At 41.3% G+C, this 27,907-nt stretch overlaps 1 protein-coding gene across 1 annotated transcript in view; it reads right to left on the bottom strand.

Annotated features, from left to right (window-relative positions):
* The window catches only part of slc2a9l2 (solute carrier family 2 member 9, like 2), a gene marked incomplete at both ends in the record, with an annotated part of 177,024 nt that overhangs the window by 23,414 nt on the left and 125,703 nt on the right, over positions 1-27,907 (bottom strand). Inside the window, one exon of the mRNA XM_084061743.1 lies at positions 5,356-5,483. Coding sequence (XP_083917869.1) covers positions 5,356-5,483 — 128 coding nt within the window. The remainder of the gene's footprint in view (positions 1-5,355; positions 5,484-27,907) is intronic.

Raw genomic sequence — 27,907 nt, 5'->3', positions numbered from 1 at the left:
GGAAACGTTTCAATTTCTCACACTGTGTAGGCTATTCTTTCTGACACGGTTGTATTTGTAAATGATTTTTATAGTTAACCACTCAAGCACTATTTTAAACTTCCTCATACGACAGTGTCACTGTCAAGATGGAAGAAGAGTGTAGAGATTCAGAATACTTTTCACATTTTGTGCACCCATTGTTATAGGCTATAGCCCAGACAAAGAAGTAGCTTCGTAAACCCCCCCCCCCCCCCCGGGAAATCGCATTTGCATTGGATCAAATGCAAATGCAATTTTACGATGGTGGTTTACAATGCAAGCAAAGAGGACGAATACAGTAGATAGCCAATGAATAGGAAATGGGGTGATTTTCCATGACTGGATATTCTACAGGTGTTTGATAAGGGCTAATAGACCACTGTGTGCACCACTGTGTACTCAAAATGTCTATAGCACATTATATGTATTTTCAGACATCCTGTCAGGATGTGACAGGGATTCTCTTATCGTGATAATACAGGATCTGCTAGCGGTGAGGAAACGAGAGGGACATGAGAACAGCTCATTGTATGTAGATTATGTACCTGGCCTAACTCCCTCTTTTCCAGTAGCCCATTGGTTCTCAAAGTGGGGTCCAGGGCCCCCCAGGGGCCCTTCGGGGGGTTCCAGGGGGTCCCCCCAGCAAAATGTGTTAATACAGCATCCCAATGATTTTAACCCCTTTATCCATTTATACGTTGGCTATTCGAAAATAGCAGATCTACAAGCTCAAGAGCTTGTAGATCTGCTATTTTTGAGCATTTCCGAACATTTTTGAAAGTATTTTTGAAAAATGTTGAATATGTTTTTTTAATATTTTAACACAACTCTTCTCTTCTGGGGGTCCCTGGCACAAAATATTTTTTAATGGGGGTCCGCGGCCAAATATATATCAATGTGGGGGTCCTTGGCACAAAATAGTAGTAGAACCACTGCAGTAGACTGTGTTAAAGATCTGGGTCTGTGTTTAGCTCCAGGGGACCAGGTCTAAACAATAGCGGTTCTGTGAACCTCCATGTGTCAAATAGAGCAGGGATAGTAACAAGCTTTTGGCAGACATCCTCTTGCTCCAATATGCTTAACCCAAAACGTACGCTCGAAGCCCCATTGTGTGGGCCTTATCTCTTGTTAATGGATTTACATTCATTTTCCAGCATCTTCTTTACTGAAAAGTATTATCCATCTCATAGATTTATATTTTTTAATTTCTCGTCTTTCTGGGGATCAAGCAGTGAAGTATACAGAGTACATACTGAGTGCATCTAGGGACATACTGTACAGTACATAGCATCGCTGCTCTAGATCAATAGTTCTCAAACTTTTTTGTGTCAAGGACCCCTAAATTTAAATATATATTTGACCACCCCATCTGAAAATGTTTTGTGCCAGGGATCCCCAGAAGAAAATATGATATTATTCCACCCCTGGGGGTCCCCAGACCCCACTTTGAGAACCCCTGCCCTTTCATGCCACACCTGTTCCCCCTGCTGTCAATTGGAGCCATTACATCAAGTAGTGTTGAAGCCTTTAAGAAGAGACTTATAGACTGTAATGCCATTAAGCTCACGGAACATTTAATCATACTCTATGGTCAGTTCATAAATATTCCTGAGCTGTAGATCAGAGAGACTGTCACTCTCTCTGAATGTCATTCAAAGCTTCTTTTTTTTTTAAATCAGAAAGAAAACTTGGAGCTTCGCGCCGCGTTTTGAGCTTGCAGATCTGCTACTTTTGATGTTGTAGTGTGACGCTGCTGTAGTGTGATCAAGTATAGGGTGTTAATTGTCAGAATTTGGAGATATAAGGATACTACCCGAGGGCAAAGGTGTATATAAGAAAAATAAACCTGGTAAGAGATCACAGTCAGGTTGTAAATGATCAGGTTGTCAGACACAGCCAGAGGAATCACACCTGACATTGATGAGCAGCTCACCTGTTTAAAAGTTGAACTATCTGGAAATCCCAAAGAAACAATTTGATAACTGGAATCGGATGATCTCCAGGTTCATTTGGAGAGGTCGGAAACCTAGGGTACGTTTCAAAACTTTACAACTACCGAAGGATAAGGGAGGCATGTCACTTCCTTGCCTGGAAGATTATTATAAAGCGGCACAACTAAGATACCTAGTCTGTTGGTGCAATAATGAATATGAAGCAAGATGGAAAGACATAGAATTGGACCAACTGAATATCCCTCTCCAGGCCATACTGGGTGATAAAACTCTCATGAAGCAGCACACAAAATAAATAAGCAATTGGACAAAGGTTCCCCTAAATATCTGGTTCAAAGAATGCAAAGTCCAAAAAATAGAAAGAGAGGCACGTTTATTAAAATGGGTGGCGTATGATAAAGACTTTACACCAGCACGGCTGGATTCTAGGTTTAAACGTTGGAATCGGTATGGTATTACAGCATACTGTCTGATCTCATCCAGTACAGGCTTGGAAAGCTTCCAATATCTCATTGATAACCACAACCTAGAAAAACAGGACTTCTACAGATATTTGCAGTTAAGGCATCATTTTGACAAAAACATAATGGCTGTGGGAAACAAAACAGACCTCATCAATATTTTCATTGATGCCTACAAAGGCAACACCACCAAAAAACTGGTATCAAGAATATATTCAGGTATACAGACAGCTAGGAACCACTCCACTTCCTATGTTAAACTTAAATGGGAAAAAGAAGCAGGCATAACCTTAACAGAGGAGGAATGGCTGAATATATGTGATATGATAACCACCACCACTAGTTCCGGCCTTTGGAGGGAGTTCTCATGGAAGACCATGATTAGGTTCTTTATTACCCCAAGGAGAAAATACTTACAAAATGGTACACCAGAATCGGGGAATTGTTGGAGAGACTGCAATAATACAATGGCTGACCACTTCCATATATTCTGGGACTGTCCAGTAACCCAAAACTACTGGCTTGAGATTGTATCAGATATTAACGCAATAATGGGTTCTGAGCTTGAATGTACTTTTACCAAAATTTACCTGAGTAACATACCACCCGAATTTAGCACCGCAGACAAGTACCTTCTCAAAATATTATTGGTGGCCAGTAAGAAGGCTATAACCAGGAGGTGGCTCGACAAAAACCCACCAACAAAGGGGGAGTGGATAGCCATTGTACAGAACATATACGAAATGGAGAAACTCACATATTCTGTAAGACTCCGTATGGATACTTTTTGTAAATACTGGTTAAAATGGATATTACATATGAAAATAGTTCTGTGAAAGACCTGTAAAGAAGTGGGGGTTTTTGAATGTATCTGTATGTATGTACAAGTATGTGAATCTGTACTATGCGTGGGGATACCTTGCTTGATTTAATACCTCTGTTATATACTTTTTATTTCTGTACACTTTACTGCTTGTTTTTTATTTCTATGTATATCTCTCAACGAAAGGACTGAAGTTGCTTCAAATAAGGATCCCTCTCATTTCATCTGGACTGAATAGCCCTTAACATGAGAATGTTAACTTTGCCAGAAATGTACTCATTTAATTTAATGTATATGTGATGCCCAACATGACCTAACCTGCCCTAAGAAAAAGAAAATAAAAAGAAAGTTTAAAAAAAAAAAAAAAGTTGAACTATCTCCTGCTTTAAGCGCCCAGGGCGCTCAGCCAAAGACAAACAAAAAAAAGAAATGCTGGAAGTCAAGAGCACCCCAGCTGTATCATAGAATTGCACTGCAGAAAAAAAGGGGGACAAAACGTACGCACAAACCGGGTCGTCTGGTCATCCTATATATCGTTGCATGTTGTCGGGCCAGAAACCTCTCATGTCCATATTCTAACTTTTTATGTTTTTTCCTAAATGAATGCCCTTCTTTACAGTCACACACACACACATCTTTGAATTTGAATCCTGAAAAGTTTCGTACATAAAGTATGAGGTTTCCACCCGACAGAGATGATATATAATGCATTTCTATGAGAATGTGTGCGGGGGAAAAAAAAGTCTTCAACGAGAACGGTTGCAGTGTCCGTGTGCTTATTCTTGCGTGTCCAGCGGGTTTCGTGCGCTCTCGTCCATATCCCCTCTGCCCTGCCTCTCCACTCTCTCTGTTCACAATCACCGCAATGTGCTCTGGTCCCGTGCCAAATGTGATTAATGATGAGATGTACAAGCTATATGTCATCATTCAACTGCTGGCTGTAGGAGAGGTGATGTCCACATGAATGTGGGCTTCATAAATCATTGGGACACTTGCTATGGACACATGGAATTATTTAAACGCAAATCTTCTCTTCTGGCGGTCCCTGGCACTAAATCTTTTCAGAGGGGGGTCACACAACGTAAGACATGCGTTCTGCAGCAGACTAGAGCTACATGTACTTCACATCCTGGAACTAATAGCCTTGGACACCATGATGTAATGCAGGGGTCTCAACACTTTTGGGGCCACTACATATACATATTGTACTACTATTGTATACCATTGTGTCGCAGATTAAACTTTTTCATAGATTTCATAGATAGTATAGCTTCAAAAACTTGTTTGACAACTTAACCACCCTCAATACTGTATTTGGTCTGCTCTTTTTTTCCCCCTAAACCTCTTTGCCAAAAACGCAGAAAACAAGCTCACAACGCCTAACACTGCGAGGCATTGTGAGCTTGTAGATTGGCTATTTTCGGCTATTGTTCCCCACAAAGAATTGGCGGCCCCCCTGTACTAACTCTGAGGACCCCCTAAGATTCCCGGACCCCCTGTTGAAGACCTCTGATGTAATGTACTTTACTAGACGCACAGTCAGCATTTTAGTCACACAGCTCTGTTAAGCTAACTGTCATGGTAGTTTTGACATACTGTATATATATAATTTGTTGAGGTTCATATAAATTTCACCCTACTAGTCCAGTGAAAACACATTAGCCAACCTTGCAGTATACAGTTTGTTCCACACCGTCCACATGCACACAATACATACAGTAACTAAAAACATAACAACATACAGTACAGATAACGCAGCGTAAAAAGCAATACAACTCCATACAGGGTCCGGCTGAAATAGGCGTGCATAGTTCAACCTTTTCTATGGCCTTTACTGTTAGTAATCAGTTGTTTGAATAACTCCCTTTTTGGTTTTGACAGTTCTGACAAACCAAACTGAAACACACACACACACACACACACACACACACACACACACACACACACACACACACACACACACACACACACACACACACACACACACACACACACACACACACACACACACACACACACACACACACACACACACACACACACACTCTCTCTCTCTAAGGACAAACAACAAAACAACAAGGTAGACCGGCTCACTCACTTGAATGAAGGGAAACAGGAGGCCCACAGCGAAGTTGGACAGCCAGTTCACAGTGCCAGCGATCATGAAGGCGGCAGGCCGGTAAGACTGCTCAAATAATTCACCAGTCAGGACAAAGGGGATCCCACCTGAGAGGGCAGAGAGGCAGCCTGTCAGCAAAGCACTGTGAGCTGTCACTGAATCAAGGAGTTACTGTACTTATCAAAGTGGGGTCCAGGGAACCTCAGGTTTACTTGAGAGGATGTTCCAAATGGACCCTCATAGGTCTGTAACTCTGAGAGTGTAACAAATGGACCTTTATAGGTCTGTAATTCTGAGAGTGTAACACATGGACACACAATTTGGGACATCAGAATCAGTTTCCTTGTCATAATGTACAGCAATATAACCTAGTTAAGTGTGTGTGTGTGTGTGTGTGTGTGTGTGTGTGTGTGTGTGTGTGTGTGTGTGTGTGTGTGTGTGTGTGTGTGTGTGTGTGTGTGTGTGTGTGTGTTTGTTTTACTTTAACCACTTAAGCCCTGCATTACACTGCATCATACCATGGTGTCACGCAACGAAAACGGTCGACCCACAACGCTCACACAAAGTTTGCATATCTGCTGTTTTCGCTATTTAAAAAGAGGAAAGAAATGTTTTCAAAGTGTTTGCCTATAGTGTAGGCCCTATACTGACACGCCCCAAAATGGGGACGCTGGGTTGGAGGTGATTAACTGCATCTAAAAGCAACACTATCAACCCCTACATTGCTTCTTATAGACAGAAAAATATGCCATACATTGAATCCTCACAGAGATGAAAATCTGCTTGATTACAAAATTATCTTGCTTAACAGTGTGTAATGGTAGATAAGGGCAAAAGCATTATGCGTATTGATCATAGTTTAATCATAAGCTAAAGTCAACATACACGTCTAGAATACACGAAAAGGCTAAGCCTACATTTGTTGCATGCAAATGACGGTGCCTTGATCAGGGCCTCTGTCCTCAGCAGGAGATTAGGAGAGACTGGCAATGCTCATGTTTTTGATATTCAGTGCAGTCAGGCATGCATGCATGAGAAACGAAATGCAAAAGATGTAAAAGAAATAGGTCTTTGATGCAATTTTCATATCGTTGCTGTCGGCAGAAACCTTGTATCTCCATATTTCAACTTTTTGTGTTTTTTCGTAAATTAACGCCCTACTTGATCATACTACAGCGTCACACAAAAGTAGCAAAAGTAGCAGATCCATAAGCTCAAAACGCGGCGCGAAGCGACGCGTTTTGAGCTTGCGGATCTGCTACTTTTGCTATTTTTGAATTTGAATCCTGAAAGGTAACAGTTTTGGACATATGAGGTTTCCACCCGACAGAGACGATATCCAGAAAAGACTGGAGTTTTGCCCTGCAATAACATCAAAGACATATTTTAAATGCATGGCAGTAAAACGTATATGCCGTGTGTTATGAAAGCTGTGCAAATACTCATCACTCTGATGTTTCTTTCAATATGATAATGCCTTTTTTTTCTGAAAGCGTGTTATTATTATTATCAATAGATGAATCCATCATATAGACGTCTCACTGTCAACAGCACGCTAGTGCTCTGCAGCCTCAGGTTTTGTATTAGACTGGAAGATGTGACATTCTCTCTGCACAAAGAAACAAGGAGTTGTCTGTTCAACAACCAACATTTTAAGAACATATTTGAGAAACATGATTTGTACCATTAATTTCTACCTTCATTTTAAAGGGCCAGTAGTTATGTAGTACCGCTGCGCTTATGATTCAAATAACTTTGGAAATTAGCTCTAGGTGAAACAACAGTCATTAGAAAGGCAGCATTACCCAAGCAACTTGATCTTTCCCCTGAAATAACGAATATTAATTACTTTGCATGGTTCCGTGCTCGGGCCCTAATAATAGGAATTGATGTTGAATTAGTCTTTAATTATGTTTCTATTCTCTGGATCATGTGGACTGTCCTGACACAGCTGCTGTGCAGGATCTTCTAAATGTTTTTAAAAAGCCAATTAATGAGTTACAATACGGAATTGTTTTTCATTTGGAACTGAATAAATGTATAGGTGAAGTGGTTGACATTGGCCCTCAGCACCCTATAGGCTTAAATGATTGTGAAAAGACAAACGCAATCATTACTTCAATAAGATGCCTTGCTATTTATACAACAATGAAAAAGGTGTCACACAGTGGCAAAAGGCACATGCACATCCTGTCCTGCCGGTTGCTGGATCGAAAATTTAAACATGAAAAAACTTTAAAATCTGCACACCATGCTGCTCCCATCGTGGGTTAATTTATTGGTAACGTTTCTAGCCGGCAGGCTCGAAACGTAACCAATAAATGAACCGACAGCAGCATTCTGGTGTGCAGATTGTATAGTTTTTTAAATAGTTTTTTTCCTGCTATTTATACGAAACACTAACTGCGTGCGTGCGTGCGTGCGTGCGTGCGTGCGTGCGTGCCAATACATGTCGGAACTTGCCAGCATAATCAAAACTACTATTGCATAATACACCACAGACACTGCTTTTAAACCCAAAACATGTTCAGGCATGTACTGTATATTTAGAATGTAGTACAGCGGTTGAACCTTTCGCAAACTCAGTGGATGTCTGTCCTGGAAACATCTCGATGCTCGCGGACAAAAGCTTAATTGCATCCATTATCTCTATTAGAGGCACAACATACAGCAAAACACTTTACTTAACTCAGAGTGTACAACATGTGCACGGCTTTGTGGCTTTGTATGTATCTCAGTCTACAGGTTACATATTTTATTGAATATGCTTCTGACTGAGAGATATTCTGCAGCTCCCCTGCCTCAGTGACTTCCACCAGAAACCCCCCACATATACAAATCAATATGAACAAATAGTATTAAAAACAATACAGCACATACAGTAGCTACGGGAAACACTCGGCAGGGATTTAAGGCTGCAGTCACTGCAACACTGATCTCAGCACTCCCAGGAAACGTAATCTGCTTCAGAATTATTGTGGGGGGAAAACTTTACCCAGCGTTGCGTGCTCAACACGATGATTTCCCAGAAATGTTGCATCTGCAGTGTGCGAGTGAGCGAGTGAGCGTGCGTGGTAATGTGTGGGTGTGTGCGTGTGTGTGTGTGCGTGTGTGTGCGTGTGTAAAACTCAGAAATATACATAACAAAGAAATATGCTGGTACTATTTGACATCTTGAGACCCTTGACATAAAAGAAATTACCACATTTAATGTCTTTTACTGTTGGAATGAAACCTGTCATTATTCTACTATCAGTAATAAGTAGTAAATGCCAATGGAAATGTTCTGGGTTATAGGAGTAGAGCTTCATTAACCAAGGCAGACACTGGAAAGAGCGCGCTGCAGTAGATTTCAGGCATGCATGCATTTCATGCATTGATTTCCATGCCAATTACATATGCAAACATGTCAGCATTGCGCTGCCCTACGGCTTTGCAAAATTGAATAATTACTTGCTGGTTCAAGAATCTAATAGAGATTTCAGAATATTTATGCGTGGCTGAAATGGTCAGTAGGATTGTATATCAAAGCGTCCAAAGAGAATCTATACGCATGGCATCTTAGAGATGCCTTTAAAGTGCCTGCTCAGAAATACTACTCTGCCATCTTTATCTCATTGGTGTTCCAGGACAGAACGTTGAAGGCCCTGCTCTACTCGGCGGTCTGCGCCGGCATTCATCTGATATAATGAATTCACAAGGCTTGTGCGGTGCCCGTGGAAAACGGATGCCCCTCCACTAAAGGTTATGCAATACCTGTGGTACCCGTTGCCAGAGTACTTAGTGCAGTACACATTATCATAGTGTACTCGGAGACCAGTCTGTGACCTCAGTACTATGACATCATATTGATGAGATCTACATATATGGGCATAAAAGGGACTCACAGACAGGCAGACACACAGAGACAGATACAGACATTTGTGTATTTATAGATAGTTTTGGACAAGCGCTGATCTGACCGACTTCCCACTCAGCACTGCACTCCCTCAGGTCTGGTGCGTTATACGCGCCAAGTTTGAGGTTGATCAGTTGGACGGTTCTCAAGATAATGTGTGGGCACACACACAGATACACAGAGATTTCACGCATTTGTAGAGATGTGAAAAATATTTAGGGATTTATTTCCTTGGCCTACTGACAAGAAAATTGGCATTGATTGGTCCAGTGGGTTGCAAAATTTGCCGCAAACTGACACACACGTATGTACGCACACAGACACACACACACACGAGCATGCGAACGCTCTTCTTAACGACTCGCCCTCTGGGAGCCATGTCATAAAAACGCCATCCTTCTTTCTTGTTCCACATGAAGAGCCAACTCCAGGCAACTAAAGCCAGGCGTTCTGATTAGTGAACCTTTCTTTTTGGCATCTTACACACACACACACACACACACACACACACACACACACACACACACACACACATACATACGCACACACACAGCACGCGTGCGCACATACATACATACATACGCACACACACACACACACACACACACACACACACACACACACACACACACACACACAAAACACACAAAATCCTGCATGTTTACAGCTCAGGCCATGTCGTGTCTTGAGTAGAATTTGTTTCCGTATTTTTTACTTTACTTGAATATTTCCAATTTTCAATACTTAATTCGACTCCACTACATCTGAGAGGCAAATGTTGTACTTTTACTCCACTCCAATTATATGTAACTTTAGTTACTTAGATTTGCATTATTATTACAAAACATACATTAACCACTTCAGCCCTATATACTTTGAAAATAGCCGATCTACAAGCTCACAACACGTCGTTTTACAACGCATTGTGAGCTTGTAGACCGGCTATTTACAAAGGATTTTTAATATATTTTACACATTTGAAAACTTGAAGTGGGACATCCTGCATAATGAGTACCTTTCTCATTATGTGGGAGTACTTAAGTATAATTTCATGCCAATACTCAATTACATTTTTAATACCAGCCATATACTTGTAACAGAGTATTTCTTCATTGTGGCATTGATACTTTTACTTATAAATGGGAGTACTTCTTCCACCACTGATGATAATCTACATTAGTCAGAGTTGACTTGTTGCTGCAGCCATGCTGCTGCATGCCCTGTGGACCCCGGCGCTAATTACGTCTGATTTATACTTGTAGATCGTGTAGTTGTCGGTGGCCTGACACGTCGCACAGCCGAGTATAAAGCAGGCATTAGACTGATGTATACGCTATGGCTATGGTGAGAAACATATGCCTCGACAGGGTCTCTGAGGGGACGGCATGTGTTGAGTCATCATGGGGTGACAGAAACCACAGCTTTCCTCTGATGAGATATTTCGAGCAGCAGAGCCCGACAGACAGTGTAGGAAGATGAAGGTCAGAGAAAGGAAACACAGCTGGCCTGTGGTTGAACTCGAGTTATACAACTTTTGAACGTGTGAGTTTTTCTTTGAATTTAACTAGAAAAAGGCGCCCCACGGGCGTTTGGCCCCACCCTACGTGAAGGCCCCCCCATACTGGCCCAGGACCCCCAACATAACCCCCCCCCCCCCATACCCTGTACCCCCCACTCCCCCACCTCCCACAACTCCCCATGGCCCCCAAACCCCACCCCACCTCGATACCCTCATAGCCCCAAGTCTCTGAAGTCCATACCCCCCCACTCCCATAACCTCCAAACCCTTACCACCCCAACACCCATGCCTCCATAACCCCCAACCGCCACCCCACACCCCGTACCCCCAAACCCCACCCAACCCCAGACCCTCATGACCCACAACTCCACACCCCCCCCCACTCCCATAGCCCCCACCCCCATACCGCCACCACACACTCCCACACCACATACCCCCAAACCATAGCCTAATGCCCCCCAACCCCCACATTGTCATAACCCCCAATCCCTAGCGGTCCCGGACCCCCTGTTGAAGACTCTTGTCAAAAGGAATAAGACAGATGCCAAAGTGATAATTGGAAGGTTAAATCCATACATCACAGGTGAATCTATATTGTAGCAGACACACTGTTCATTGATTTAAACTTCATTGATCGTAGCCTCTCTGGCCATCGATCTAAACTTTATTGATTGGTGATGATGAACAGAAGCAACTAATAGCTAACGGCTTATGGAGGTGGAGAAAGACAAGTGACGTTTTGAGAACCGTGGCTTTTAATCGGAATCAGAATACATTTATTCACTTCCAAAATATACTCTCTACATACACAGGAGAGAAATACAGTTCTTGGTAACTCATAGTGCTTGTTGTCACATTAAAAACAACAGACACATTTAAAGAGAGGCAAAGACATTAAAATCATAGAGAGCAGCATTAACATAAGGGGGAAAAACATTATAGTATGAAAATGCTAATGCATTCAAACATACAAGATATACTGTAGGTGCAGTGCTATTCATAGTGTTATTTATCTGGTGTTGATGTTGGGGAGGGGGGGCTTAGAGGACTCAAACAGTTTAGTATGTCTATCCTGACTCCCTATAAGCCTTCTGTTGACTGTTCACACATGAGATATGGAGGCATAGAACGTCATGGAACAAAACCAGGGGAATTCAACTCGATTAGGCAATGGTGCCACAATTGTAAAATGACTTGATGTCGGGGGCACACAAGACAAAAATGAAATAAAATAAAACAATGGTTGACCTTTAATCGGAAACAGTTAAAAAAATGTGTAACCTGTCAGTTAAACGGTTAATTTATTATGTTATTTATTAATTTATTTATTGTGTGGTGCGAAGACACTTTCCCAACCCAGCCACAATGTAACAAATGTGCAACTACTCCATGAAAAATGCCCAATTCTGCCTTACAAGTTATACATAGAGAAATAAACAATCAATTACTTGAAAGCCATACTTGAGTAAAATAACAGATATCTTACTTTAACCCATTTAGACCTGAGGCTGATTCTAAAAACACCTTCTAAATCCAAACAGTTTTCTGAAAAACCTTGGCAACATCTAAAATGACACAGATGCTTTCTCGGATTGAAGGGGTTAAAGGTATTTTGATTCCAGTAATTTGATGGATTACTGGATTTGAACCTGGTTTCCTGCGCAAGTGCTGAAATTGTTACCAATGAGCTAATATAGCCTGCCTGCTTGCTCAGGGGAGGAATTGAGTCTTGACCATTAGGTCAAAATTTCTGTCAGATCCTGTCAGAAATGTCTAGGTGAGACATGACCTTTGACACAATCTAAATGTCTCAAAAGAAGAGGAGGGAGACAAAATACAACCACCCCTATTGTATAAGTTATATTGTATTAACTCTATTATACAGATTGGAAAAAAATACTTTTTATTAATAAAAAAAGTTATCTTCCCGCTATAAAATGTAGAAAAAAGTACAAGAATTAAAATACACGTATCAAGCTTTTCATAGTACAAAGAAACAAAACAGTCAGAAATTCTGAAATATTTTTTCATTTCACCATGTAGCTGAGTAGATTGACAAAAGCTACATCATTACATTTTCAGTGGCACATCAACACAAAAGTTTGAGAACATGAGTTTCTATTTGGAACTATACCCATTAGTGAGTTTTGAGTGGATTTTGTCCTTCACACCAAAGAAAGAATTTTCCATCTCAACCATTAGCATCTCATCCATAGTCGCATGTTTCATTCAATCACTCAATAGAGTCCTGGGCTGAATGTCATGATGCTCTCTCAGCTAATGGTTCAAGAAACACAGCATAAGAGCCTGTACGTGCCCTTATCAGCCTGGTGCTCAAACACAAATTTCACCATGTCAGCACTACTCTTCTGCCAATTACCTGTGCACAGAACACATTTAAATACCTACTTCCTATTTTCTCAAATTCAAATTCAAAGCCTTTGCACTAAGGTCTTGCACAGGTGTTATCCACTCAAACATCAAAATGTGATGCAAGCGCCTTAATGAGCCATTAATAAACGTTTTTCATTTACAGTGGAATATGGAATGTGTTCCAGGTCCACAAGAAAACTGCCATTCCTACAAAGTGTGGCCTTTTCGACCATGGAACAACATGATTCAATACATCAATTCCTGCCTGCAGGACGTGAAGGCAGGAGCTCAGCTTAAAGGAGCACTTGCATTGCAGTGAAGGGATCGGTAACCGGAACGCTCGCCCCAAAACACACTTGCCCTCATTTTTTATACCTGGTGGAGACCATTCCGAGGTCGATTTGACCCGGGGCAAGCGTCCTTGTATTCAAACATTCTATGTGCACGTGAAGCACACATAAAAAAATGGCAAGAATCGGATCCAACACATTCTTCCCAACACATTGATTGTACTTGTACACACTTAAACGGCTATACCATGAATTTAAAAAATATTTATTTTATATAAATCGTGTCCCTTAATACGTTTTATAGCCTACAGGTTTAAGCCTAAACAACCACTCAGATAATCTTTTTCATAATCTGTCTGTCTGTCATTCCAAGCCTTTTCAGCTGCAATACTAAAACGTCCTCTTTGGGCAGAGGCACGCTATTGAGGAAGTTTGTCTGTCAATCATCACCTTCCCCCGCCCTCCTCACCACCTTTCCCCGCCCTCATTAGAATACGGCCAATGGTGCCGGTTGTAAACAATAAGGGAGGTGGAGACTGAAAATGAGGGGGCGGGACTATTAAAATGAGGTCCCCATGGTGACATCACCATGGGGAAAATTTGAAATGGCTTGTTCAGACATGCCCATTCAGAAAATCCATGAAATGAAGATGAAAGACTGAGTGTTAAAAAAAACATTTTTTTTAGTACAAGGGACACTGGGGAGCCTCGTGGTGGGTAGACGAGGCAAACTTAAAAATAGTCCAAGGCACACTGTTCAGTTGAAAGAAAAGAAAAAGCCTTTATTACAAGCAAAAACCTTTGCCTAGCAATGTGCTAATGAAGGCAATACACACTTAAATAGATCTACACCAGTGGTTCTCAAACTTGTTCATGTCAAGGAGCCTCAAATAATGTCTCTGGTAAAAAAAAATCAGAAGGGCGTCCGCTGCCAACTACACATAAATTTGGGGGTCCTTGACATGAAAAGGTTTGAGAACCACTGTGTGTATCATATTATGATACTCCCAGCTAATGCTGTTCAACCCCCACCCACCCATGTGCTCCCTCCCTGATGGTGTAGCGTATCGACCAAGGAAGCGTGCAAAACCTTTACTGTGCGCCAATTAGAATGCCGGAGACACTAATATAAATCTATGTTTAGATGAGTGGTGTTATGGCAATCCATATTTTGTCGCTATTCAAAGGCATCCCATCACATGTGTTGTGAGCGTGTAGATCAATGGTTCTCAATGTGGGGTCCTTGAGGGGGTTCCAGGGGGTCCCCAGCAAAATTAGTTAATAGGCTATAGCAAAATGTGTTAACACATCAAAATCAGTTTAACCACTTTAAACATATTATATACATCGGCTATTTGACAATAGCTCAGCTTGTAGATCGTCTATTTTCCAAAGACCTTGAAAAAATGTCAAAACATAAATAAATTCTGAACATTTTAACAACACAAATCTTGTATCCCCATACAAGATTTGTGTTGTTAAAATTTTCAGAATTTAAATACATATTAATTAGTCATACATATTTCATGTCCTTGACATAAAAAAAGTATGAGAATCAATGGTGTAGATAATAATAATAATAATAATAATAATAATATAATTTGGTCCCCATGGCCTTTACTTAAGTTGTCACTGTATATATATTTGCCCTCTATTTGACCCATCCTAATAGCAGTGAGCAGCCGTGGGTGGGTATTTAAGGTTAGCAGTTAAGGGATATTGATTGATTGATTGAATACTTTATTAGTCAAAAATGTAAACAGCACGTGGTACGGTCAGACATTAAGGCTAAAAGGATAACACAAAAACGTCACGGGGACTTGTTTCCATTGTGGACCTATGTATTCAATTAAAGGGATTGTAGGCAAGTTCAGAGATAAAAAAAAAGAAAACAACTGTTGTCAAACTCCGCCCCTCCACTCCCCCCCCCCCCCCTCCTCATCAGCAGTTTGTTTCCCCGACCACCAGGGGGTGACGCAGGGGGGACTTCTAAACGGGCCATGCCAAAAATAGTTTTTCTTTATTCGGATACAATGCGTGTCACTGCCCGCCCCTGCCGGTTTAAATAGGCTCTGTCATAATAAATTGACCACATATATGAAGTTAAACAACTAAATTCTATCCAAACGATATCTTAAAAGTAAATTCCGTGCCTCAAAAAAGAAGTTTGAGAGTGTTTTAAAACCGATTATCATTATATATTGGCTGATAGAGTGGAAAAAATGCAAAATATATATATATAAATATTTGTAAAATGTGTTGCCTAGAATCCCTTTAATCAACATAGCATAACAATAACACAATAATACATATACAAAACATAATGTACAATAGGAGAAAAGGAAAAACGGCGACAGTGAATGACACCTCCTTTCTATGGGAAATTGAATTTATCTCCCCCTGTGGTCTCCTGATAGGTGATTTTTCAGGCCAGTTTTGAAAGAAACCAGTGATTTACATCTTTTAATGGATGGTGTCAGCTGGGGCATTCCTATAATGACATGCGCAAAATACGGGACGCCAGGGTTAATGCGTTAAATAAGGGGACATTCAACACTTTCTCATTATTTATTGCTGAGCTGGCCTGTGAAAGATTCGGTGGTTGAAAGTACATCTCAGAAGCAAATATTGTACTTTTTACTTCAGTACAGTTATTTGAAAACTTTTGTTTCCTGCAAGCTCACAACGCGTTGCAGCTTGTAGATCTGCTTTTAAAAAATTAAATCAAATGTGACAATTTGTTTTAATATTTTCAAAACAAATTGTGTATGAGCACTTTTACATTTTGAGGCCAATACTTGTGTTCTTTTTTACTCAAGTGACATTTTGAATACAGCCTATTTACTTAACAGAGCATTTCTACATCGCTATTTTTAGTAAGTAAAAAAACAAACTACTTCTAGTACTTCTTCCACCACTGGAAAAGCTCAATGCAGTGCTTGGATGTCCCCATGTGGAGAGGGTTGGAGTGTGGTGCACACTCAAGTCAACACGAGCGCTAATTGTTTGATTCGTTCCCCCTCGAGGGGAAAAGGATTTTCCAGGAGCGCTGCCTGTCTCTGCCCCTTGTAGTAGCCTAGTGAGTCATGCTGTGCGCTCCATTGCACCAGTGGTGTATGGAGGCTAGTAGTGATATTATCTAACAAAGAAAACCCACATACTGTACAAAAATAACCCGCATTACATAATGATTTCAACCGTGGCACACACTGAATGAATATTAGCTCTCCTGGCTGGCACACAAACGGAAGCTTGCTGCTACGCGTACGTGCCAAATCGCTTCCCTCACGTGTGCATTTCCAGTTCTTGAAATGTGGGCACTCAATAAGCAATAATTGTTTCTGTATTTAAATGTATTTCAAATGGGGTAAGAATAAAATGTAAATAAAAAACATACTGACAAAAAAAAGTGCAAACAATTTACATGACCCATATAAACCAGTCAGTTCTGATCTCACAATGTGATTGGCTGAGAGGTTTTCTAATGAGTGCCAATATAATACGTATAATATAATAATATAATATAATAAATTGTTGCACAATTGTCGTTAAGGTTAATTATTTATTTATATAATTTTTTTGGATAGATTGTTTTTGACAGAAATACATACACATGAACAAATATATTTGTACTAGATCTGTCAAAAGGATAAATCGCAAAAAAATAAAGTCTGATAACTTATTTTGATTGTTGTCCTTTGAGTGGAAATGTGTGTGTAAACTGAGTGCCATGAGTGGTTTTATTTTATTTTTCCTTTTTATTTTTTATTCTATTGGAGGGAGGGTAGCAGACATATACAGAACAATAAAATCAATAATAAATACATTCATACAATATCAACGTACTAGACAACTAAAATAGCAAAACCCAACATGTCCTCTACTGTACTGTAAATGGAATCCGTTACAACTCAACTAATGAATGGTTATAATTAGGTTCCGCTGCCATTCAGCCCAGCTCTTTATGGAGGACTTGAAGTTAAACAATGGGTCTTTTCTTCTATTGCTGGGTAAATTTTTGGAGCTATTTGTGACTATTGGTGATGACAAGGTGTTGACGGCAAGTGCACATGGGGTTTAAAGTTGAAATTAAGTTCAATCCCCGGTGTCACAGTTTCAATCACCTTTGTCCGTCTAACTTTAACCAAAAGAACAGTGTCTAACTTTAACCAAAAGAACATTGTCTAACTTTAACCAAAAGAAAAGAACAGTGTCTAACTTTAATCAAAATAACAATGTCTAACTTTAATCAAAATAACAATGTCTAACTTTAACCAAAAGAACAGTGTCTAACTTTAACCAAAATAATTAGTGCCTGACCAATGCCAATCCCAATTTTGGAGAGGCACAGAGAACACGATTACCAATATTTTGACCAATGTTTTGTCAATAAAAAATAAAAAATCTAATCAAATCGATTTAAAAAACGTTGATTTGATTCAAGTTTCTATTTGAGAGGAATTAACTTATAATCAAACCAATAAATACAAATAAAAATGATGATGTTATATCTGTGTTTATGTCCTTGAAGTGTTCAAAGTTATGTTCATGCAATAACTCAAGTATCTTATGCACTGCTTCAGGGGAAGTTGGTGATCTCCGATTCAGAGCCACACCGGCAAATTGATGGCAATATCATTGCAATACATGGTAAATCCTGATGAAAGTGAGTGAAATGTTGAAATGTGATGGCTTTGGTGTGAGATCATGTTGATAATAGCAATGATACACAGGTTGTGCTATATGCTTATAACTGAAGCACATCAGTGGAAATATTGCATGCCCTCTCATACATCAAACATGTAACATCAAACATAATATACATGTGAGGGGAATATCGGCAGGCTATTTAATAAGCCATCTTAATAAACAAAATAAAATTACAACCTACTGAGAGGATTTGGCCGAGATGCCTCATTAATCTAGAGACCACCTGCAGTTTCTAAAAGACAATTTCAGACAATCAAAAGTTCACTCTATGCCAGCAATGAAACATATAGAGTATTTGAAAGTCTCCCCCGCACAAATGACTGTGAGCAGTATGTTGATGAAGGAGTAGATGAGATCAAAGTAGCCGCACACTCATAGCTTCCATGCCAAAAAATAACTTTTATTATGGACGAGAGAGAGAGAGAGAGAGAGAGAGAGAGAGAGAGAGAGAGAGAGAGAGAGAGAGAGAGAGAGAGAGAGAGAGAGAGAGAGAGAGAGAGAGAGAGAGATAAAAGCAAACATCAATGTTTCGACCAAAGCCACGCTGTCTTCCTCAGGGTGTCAGTGCGTGAGTGCGCGGCTACTTTGATCTCTTCTTAGTGCTTTGCCGTTGGTCGGCACCTGAACAGGATTTGTGCGCATTCCAACTTGAATGGAGTAACGTTAGATAACACATATCAGTGTTCCCAGTCCCTGGCTCATCCTTCCTATTTATTTCCCCACCTCACACCTTGATGCCAACAGATAAAAAAGAAATAAATGCCATTACGGTACATCAAACTGCTTCTACTGAACTGGAACTGTAGACAGAGTAATACATCTCCATAAAAAATATTAAATAAAGTCTAATATCTCAGATAAATCAGACATCCAAAACCATCAAGCATTTGTAAACATAGGAAGGGAGGAATTGTGTACTTGGAAAGAAAATTATTCTGTTGCTTCCCCCCTTAATGATCATCACAAATGTATGAATCTGACAGTGCCAAAAGCATCCTCTACAGTGGGAAATGTCCCTAGAGAAACTAATCATCACTGGTTTTATTTTACATGATACAATCCTCATTTATTATAATACGCAGCAAAATGGACCCTGAGGATCAATTTTCCATTTCTAAATGAATAAAGAATATTACTATGTATCCACAGTATCTTGTCAAGTTGACAATTTTAATGTCAATCTTTTCATTTTGTAGGCGGCAGTAATGCGTCTATTTTTTTTTTACATGAATATGCTATTTAACAGCTTTTTGAGATTATACTGTGTTACTAATACGTTTTAATTAGACTCTCGCACAGCAGGCGAGCACAGGGATATTAAATGTTGCTTATAATAGTTCATATTAGATTCCAGCTGATTGATGTAAGAACAATAGGGATTAACATCAAACTGATTAGAGGTGTTCTCAATATTGTAGGTACAGTAACCCTTGGTATTAATTAGTCAAATAGGATTATAAGATTCTTTCACACGTTGAGCATGATCATGAATAGGCCTCCGCATAAAGTAGAGTTGATTTAACTCAGAAGAGTCTACAAATGGAACTAAATGGACCCTTATGAGACCAGTTGGTTCCATTTGTACACTCTTCAGAGTTAAAGGTAGAGTACATGTAAATTATATTATTGGTTAGAACAAAAAGTGTTTTTGTTAAAAAGTTAAAAGCTCTATATTCTGATAGGAATTATTGCTATAGAGTGTTTGTTCATTAACAAGGCCTCCCTGCCTCTCCAGCTCTTTAATTAATAAACAGAAAATACATTTTCAGGTGGCTTGCCACCCATTTATCAGCTTCAAATTGATGAGTGTTCCAGTTCCAATTTTGTCTGCTCCCTTCTTTGTGTCGTCACTCCCAATTTCACTTGTTCACTTGTATCCAGTATGAGTTCCTTATCTTGATTGGATAACATTTGTATCCTGACCTGAAAGTGTATTTTCTGTTTAATAAAGAGTTTAAGAGAGACAGGGACATGGGGAGACTACTGCACCTTTAAATGCACTCTTCAGATAGTTCATTATTTTATTCTGTACGCAGGTCGCAGCACACACCATGAATGCAATGCAGTCACAAGGTTACCCAACAAGGTTTCTCACTCTTTCCGTCTTTCACACTCACACACATACTGTTAATCCACTCACAGGTGTAGATAAGCACGCAGATACTTGTGAGAGTGAGAGACTGCTCTCTGGCAATCTATTGCCCTTCATTCTATTCCCTGACAGCCACTCCATCACAACGCTTCTCCTTTCGGTTTGAGTGCACTTTACAGACTCAGTCTCATCTCGTCTGAGTACTTCCTTCTGTTCTTCTCCAGTGCATTTCTTGTTTATGGCCTTGTCATGGTGTGCTTCACCCCGTGGCAGCCCACTGAAAACTCACTGCAGCGTAACCAGTGGTATGGGCAAAGTACTCAACCCCAGTACTTGAGTCAAAGAAGTATAGATAGTCCTGGTCAAATATCACTCAGCTACAACAAGTGAAGGTTGCTCAGTGAAATATGTACGTGAGTTAAAGTACTGGAGTACTTAATTCAAATAAAACAAATGTTGGGCCTAAGTATTCAAAAGTACTTGCTTTTAAAATTGAAAAGTACAAAAGACATTCTTTGCAATAGCAATGCATTGCTACAGATAGCGACGCATTGTGAGGCTAGAAATGCATAGTGGAGTCAAAAGTACAATATTTGTCGTTGAAATGTAATGAAAGTTATTAATAGCCAAAAATACAAATACTCAAGTAAAGTCTATACTAAAAATGTTTACTTAAGTACAGTACTCATGACTGATGAAGTAAGTAATGAGTAACAGTAACTAAATACACTTTGTGTCAACTTCACCCCCTGGCATGGAGTAATGGGTCAAGTGTAATACTGGCTCCTCTGTGTATGGGAGTCTACCTTGCAGCTGCCTAGTGCCCTCTTAGGTCTGGAGACCATTCATCTTCCTCACTTGGCTGCTGTCTAGTCCACTTTATAGCCTGTAAGCACTTTGCTTTGTAAATACTATCTCCTCGCTCTATCTCTCCCCCGCCATCTCTTTTTCCCTACAGGATATAGACTCTTCTTGACCAACAGGCAACCAAGCATGTGAAACCTGACCAAAGCAAATTTGTTTTTTTACCACAAGGATTACTCCAACTCAAAAATCAATCACACACCCCCGCCAAGTTAGATTTCAATAATAAACATTGTACGATCATTGTGGTTGTGGTTACTGATAGGAACCCATTCCTACAAACAGATACCGTGTTTTCTATTCATAATAATTGTTATTGTTGTTATTGCTGCTACAATGAGAGATACAATATTTAAAATATACTGTACTGTGACATTTTGTGATTAAAACCAAATGTTTTCTTTTCTTTAGTTTTTTTGTTGAAGAGTTGAAGCCAGCCGCCACCTGGTCATTGAATTATTGGCTTAGGAATGCACAAAAACAAAACAATCTCTATGAATTCATGGGGTGCATAATTCATCGAAAATAATTAAAAGCACTCCTTTAAACCCTCTAGACATAAGGGCCGTTTACACCAAGCAGTAAACTATAGCTATAAAAATATAGTTTTTAAAATCGTTCTAACTCAACGTGGATGGCAGAGTTCACACCACAGCTATAACAAAGACAATGGTGAACAATATGCAGTTATATCGTTATAGTTCATTTGGATGCTGGGGTTCAAGTGGTTTATTGGTGTGGCTCTGCAGGAGTGTGTGTGTGTGTGTGTGTGTGTGTGTGTGTGTGTGTGTGTGTGTGTGTGTATCATTGCTGAGTACTCCAGCAGACTCGACTTAATCCACACATCTCCTCTGCCTCTAATCATGAAAGTGGAGGCAGTCAGAATAATAGCATTGGCCAAGGTACAACATCTTTTCTCCAATGTACCACGAAAATCACTACGTGATTTGACTGACAAAACTGTGCACTTTGTGAGACAATGGACTGGTCTTAACACACACACAACACGTGACATTATATTTCACAGTAAACGTGAGGGTGGTTTGGGTGTTCCCAATTTTGAATGGACATATATTGCTACGAGGCTCTCCCACTTGTTAATTATGCTGAACAATGATGACCAGTATGTGAGAGAGCTTGCACGTTCATCTCTATTCCTGGACCTAAAACGACGTAAGGTCGCCTTGGCATGTGGCTCGGATCCTAGCTTCCTAGGCTTCAGGAGGAAACTTAGTGGTGTCGTGTCATATCGGGTCCTGTGCTCCTGCAGTGGAGTTAATTACCTCCAGCCATCCTGTCCTATTGTCTATGGTGTGAATCTATGACCCCACACCCGGGCCGAATTCTTTTGTTTACTCAGAGAGCACTCAGAGACTAATAATATGTAGGAGCGCCTGTCGCCAGTTGTCTCCTAAATCAGACTCAAGAATCAAGTAGAATAAGTCTATAAAAGGTATAATAATCTCTTCTAAATTTACAGATGGATAGAACTAAGTTTTAGTAAAATAAAGATCGTTCTGTGTCTAAGCCAAGGTTAAAGACGACATCATTGTGTAAGGGATTTTGACTCTCTCTCCAGAGGAGAGGAGCTGAGCTGGAGAAAAGCGTTTCTTTTAAGTCATTTTAATCATCTAAATAATTTATACAACGTCAGACATGTCAATGTTTAGATTCATTTCGAAGCTAATAAAATGTTGAATAATAATGTTATAATGTGAGCTTGTGTAAAGGTACAGTTTGATAGATAAATGTTATATACTAAAACTAAGGCAGATCGTAACCCAGTGTGTGACTTTTAGGCCCACCCCAAAAAGTCCATTGTCTTAAGCAACCTGTATTGTGAATGGTCAGGAAGAGGGCCCGTTGCTTGCATATAATGTGATGTGTTTGTGAGAATCGGGGCTCTGTAATGTGGATCCACGCAGAGGCCATGCCCAACAGAATAAAGGAGATTCTATGGGCCGCGCCATATATTGAATTGACTTGGATGTATGGATTGCTGAGAACTTTGACAATAAAGTGAATTGTTTGAGAATGTAAACTCGGACTCTGAGCGTTGGCTTATTCTCCGCCGCCGGATATGGATTCTTATTTCTACCGGTCCGCTATGTTCAGACACCACAGTGGAAAGCTAGACAGTCGCTCTCCCGGCTTCGGTGTGTGGTCAGACTGGCCGGACTTAAATGGTCTGTGCTGTTGGGCTGATGTTGCCTTGAAGTGGGTAGGGTCTAACTCAAAGGCGATGGCTGTCTCGGAGGACTTTATATCTGACCCCAGTATCTCTGTCAGAGCATCTATGACTGTGTGTGGAACAGAACACCAACTCCCACTGACTAATGCCCGAGGTCGCCTCTTATGGGCACAACAACAAAGGCAGCATTGGACTGAACTGAGGCTGCAAGGGAAGACTGCATGTGTCCCCGCTGCGGACCATTCTGTCTCGCACTCTGTGCTCAAAAATGTTGCTTTAGACGAATGCATTGTTGTCTTTCTCTGAAAGCGAGGCTGCAGGTTTTACCATCTAAACTTAACCTCTCCATCTGGTTTCCAGGCAACCATGATCCTCACTGTATACATCATGGTCATGAACAAATAGCTGAAACCATGTCCCACATCTTAAATGGGTGCCATGTATACAGGGGACTCTACATAAGTAGGCATATGACAGAATAGTGGATTTGATATCTAAAGATATCACTTCTATTTTACAGCTCGGCATTCAACACCATAGTACCATCTAGGCTCGTCAGTAAGCTCCAGGACCTGGGTCTGCCAGAAGCTCTGTGTGACTGGATCCTGGACTTTCTGACGGGCCGCCCCCAGGTGGTGAGAGTGGGTGACTGCACCTCCTCTTCACTGACTCTGAGTACAGGAGCACCACAGGGCTGCGTTCTCAGTCCACTCCTGTACTCCCTCTATACACACGACTGCGTGGCCCTGCATCCCACAAACACCATCGTCAAATTTGCAGACGACACGGTGGTAGTGGGGCTGATCACCGGGGATGACGAGGTGGCATACAGAGAGGAGGTAACCAACCTTGAGCAGTGGTGTGGAGAGAACCACCTCCTTATGAACGTGGCCAAGACCAAGGAGGTCATTGTGGACTTCAGGAAGGGAAGGGACCCACAGCCCCCTGTTACCATCGGCGGTGCTGTAGTGGAGAGGGTGGAAACCTTCAAGTACCTGGGAGTTAACATCAATGAGAAGCTGAAGTGGGAGGGACACACATCTCTGGTGGTCTCAAAGGCCCAACAGCGCCTATATGGACTCAGGCGTCTCAAAAAGTTTGGCCTGAGTCAAAATACCATCAAGGCCTTCTATCGTGGGACAGTGGAAAGCCTGTTTAGCTAGGCAGATACCGGGAATAATCGTTCACTTCCGGATAAAAGCGCCAAAATTGGTACACATACTCCTTGGGTAGTACTGTTTTGATAAAACCCGTTAGCCACCTGAAAATTTAAGATGGCGGCCATTTTTCAAGATGGCCGCCATTGAATATACAGTAATATTACATTTCCCAACAAAATCCCCTAGATACAAGCGCCAAAATTGGCAAACATACTCCTTGGGTATTGCTATTTTGATAAAAACCAAAGATTTTAAGATGGTGGCCATTTTTCAAGATGGCCACCATTGAATATACAGTAATTCGCAGTAATTTCACAATAAAATGTCATAGATATGCACCAAAATTGGCACACACACTCTTTGGGTATTGCTCTTTTGATGAAACCTGTTACCCATGTAAAAATTCAAAATGGCAGCCATTTTTCAAGATGGCCACCATTGTACAGTAGGCTATATACAGTCAAATCACATTTAGAAGTAAAATAGCTTAGAAGCAAGCACCAAAATTGGCTCATATACCATTCTTTTAATAACATATTAGCAGCCACCTAAAAATTCAAGATGGTGGCCCTTTTTCAAGATGGCTGCCATTTAATATACAGTATTGCTACATTTTGCAATAACATCACATAGATTAGCGCTGAGAGACTAGCGGATCTTGCAAGTGTAGATTACAAGTAGTAATAGCGCCCTGGGATCACCCTTTGTCTAGTCTCTACCCTTCGACCTGTTTGGCTTGGCTTGGGTAACCCTGCCAGGAGTACAAGACTCCTGCCGACATAGTTCTAGGGGTCATGGAGACATGCAAACTGCCCCACCACGATAAGGTGATGATCCCGTTGAGGCAGGTTTTTTTTTTGTCTTTTCTTTCTTTATTATTATTATTATTATTTTTTTATAGACAGTAGGCCTATACTTATTCGCTTGACCAAATTGTCTGTTTGTTCGCTTATTGTCTTGCTGCCTGGATGAGGAAGACACTTCTAAACCTCGCATCTGCAGCCATGCAGTGCAGTGCAGGTCAGACCAAATCTGTAGCATTTGCATCGACCGCAGCACTCCGACTTGTATCCACACTTGGTCAGCTGCTTGCAACTCTCTGCAATGGGTGGGAGCTCTGTCCAAAATATCTGCCACAGATCTCCATTCTTCTTCCAGCCTGTTTCTGGTTGACTTATTGTTGACTGACTCCAGATACAGCCCGCCTGGTAGGCAGCACGCTTTACATGCTCCTTCAGCGCTGATCGGGTTGGAGGAATGGCTTATGGTCTCTGCTTCCGAGCAAACATGTCCAACCTTGCATCATCAACACCTTCAGCTGCGCTTGATCTGTCATACATCATGAGCGAACTCTCTCTCCTCCGTCCTGATACTCCTGGACCTGTCTGCAGCGTTCGACACAGTGAACCATCAGATCCTCCTCTCCACCCTTAAGGGGATGGGTGTCTCAGGCTCTGCACTCTCCCTGTTTGCATCCTACCTGACGGGTCGGTGATGAGAGGGTCTGTATCAGAACCACACAGACTCACTACTGGGGTTCCCCAAGGCTCGGTTCTGGGTCCTCTTCTTTTCTCTCTCTACACTACATCTCTTGGTGCTGTCATCCACTCCCATGGCTGTTCCTACCACTGCTATGCCGATGACACCCAGCTGATCCTCTCATTCCCCCCCTCTGACACACAAGTGGAGGCACGCATTGCTGCTTGTCTGGCTGACATCTCGGAGTGGATGTCGACGCTCCACCTGAAGCTCAACCTGGACAAGACCGAGCTGATGTTCCTCCCGGGGAAGGGCTGTCTGCACCGGGACATGGCCATCACCATTGATAATGCTGTGGTGACGTCAACTCGGACTGCGAATAATCTGGGTGTGACCCTGGACGATCAACTGTCTTTCTCGGCAAACATCGCATCAGTGACACGGTCCTGCAGATTCCTCCTCTACAACATCAGGAGGATTCGCCCCTTCCTCACGGAGAAGGCAGCCCAGGTACTCATCCAGGCTTTTGTCATCTCCCGCCTGGACTACTGCAACTCCCTCCTGGCTGGTGCTCCGGCATTTGCCATCAGACCTCTGGAGCTTGTTCAGAAAGCTGCAGCTCGTCTGGTGTTCAACCGCCCCAAGTTCTCCCACACAACTATCCTTCTCCGTTCTCTACACTGGCTCCCCGTAGCAGCTCGGATCCAGTTTAAAACCCTGGTGCTAGCCTATAGGGCAGTGAAAGGAACAGCTCCTTCTTACCTCCGGGCTATGGTCGATGCCTACACCCCTGCCCGACCACTTCGGTCTGCCACCTCGGGGCGACTGATTGCCTCGTCACTCAAGGTTCCTTCTGGTCGATCGACACGGTCACGACTTTTTTCTGTTCTGGCCCCACAGTGGTGGAATGAACGTCCCACTGATGTCAGGACGGCAGAGTCACTGCCCATCTTTCGCCGCAGGCTGAAAACACTACCCTTCCTCTTTGTCTTGTACAAGATTGTACAAGAAAATGCTACACATAATAGACTTATAACATAGCATGATCCCCTAATGTAGCAGAAGATTAGGATTCCGGGGCTGATATATGGTACAAGGAAGCCAGTGAGTCAGTCCATGGGTCCAGATTCAGATTCTACATAGTGAAAAATGTATGATTTGACACCAAGATTACTCAAATAGGACATATTTTGGTGATTTTATTCAGAAATGCATTATTAGTGTATATTCAATGGCGGCCACCTTGCAAAATGGCCGCCATCTTGAATTTTTAGGTGGCTGCTAAAATGTTATTAAAAGAATGGTATATGAGCCAATTTTGGTGCTTGCTTCTAAGCTATTTTACTTCTAAATGTGATTTGACTGTATATAGCCTACTGTACAATGGTGGCCATCTTGAAATATGGCTGCCATCTTGAATTTTTACATGGGTAACAGGTTTCATCAAGAGAGCAATACCCAAAGAGTGTGTGTGCCAATTTTGGTGCATATCTATGACATTTTATTGTGAAATGACTGCGAATTACTGTATATTCAATGGTGGCCATCTTGAAAAATGGCCACCATCTTAAAATCTTTGGTTTTTATCAAAAGAGCAATACCCAAGGAGTATGTTTGCCAATTTTGGCGCTTGTATCTATGTGATTTTGTTGGGAAATGTAATATTACTCTATATTCAATGGCGGCCATCTTGAAAAATGGCCGCCATCTTGAATTTTCAGGTGGCTAACGGGTTTTATCAAAACAGTACTACCCAAGGAGTATGTGTACCAATTTTGGCGCTTTTATCCGGAAGTGAACGATTCGCCTGTTTTTCGCCTGTTATCTGCCTAGCTAGTTGACCAGCAGCTTCACCAGCTGGTATGGAAGCTGCACGGACAAGGACCATAAGGCCCTAAGAAGGGTGGTGCGCACAGCTGAGCGCATCACTGGATGTCAGCTGCCCAGCCTGGAGG

Source organism: Gymnoscopelus microlampas (genome assembly GCF_963454915.1).
Source record: "Gymnoscopelus microlampas genome assembly, chromosome: 7".
Lineage (NCBI taxonomy): Eukaryota > Metazoa > Chordata > Actinopteri > Myctophiformes > Myctophidae > Gymnoscopelus > Gymnoscopelus microlampas.
The sequence above is the reverse complement of the archived record's forward strand: the minus strand, read 5'-3'. Positions and strand labels throughout refer to the sequence as shown.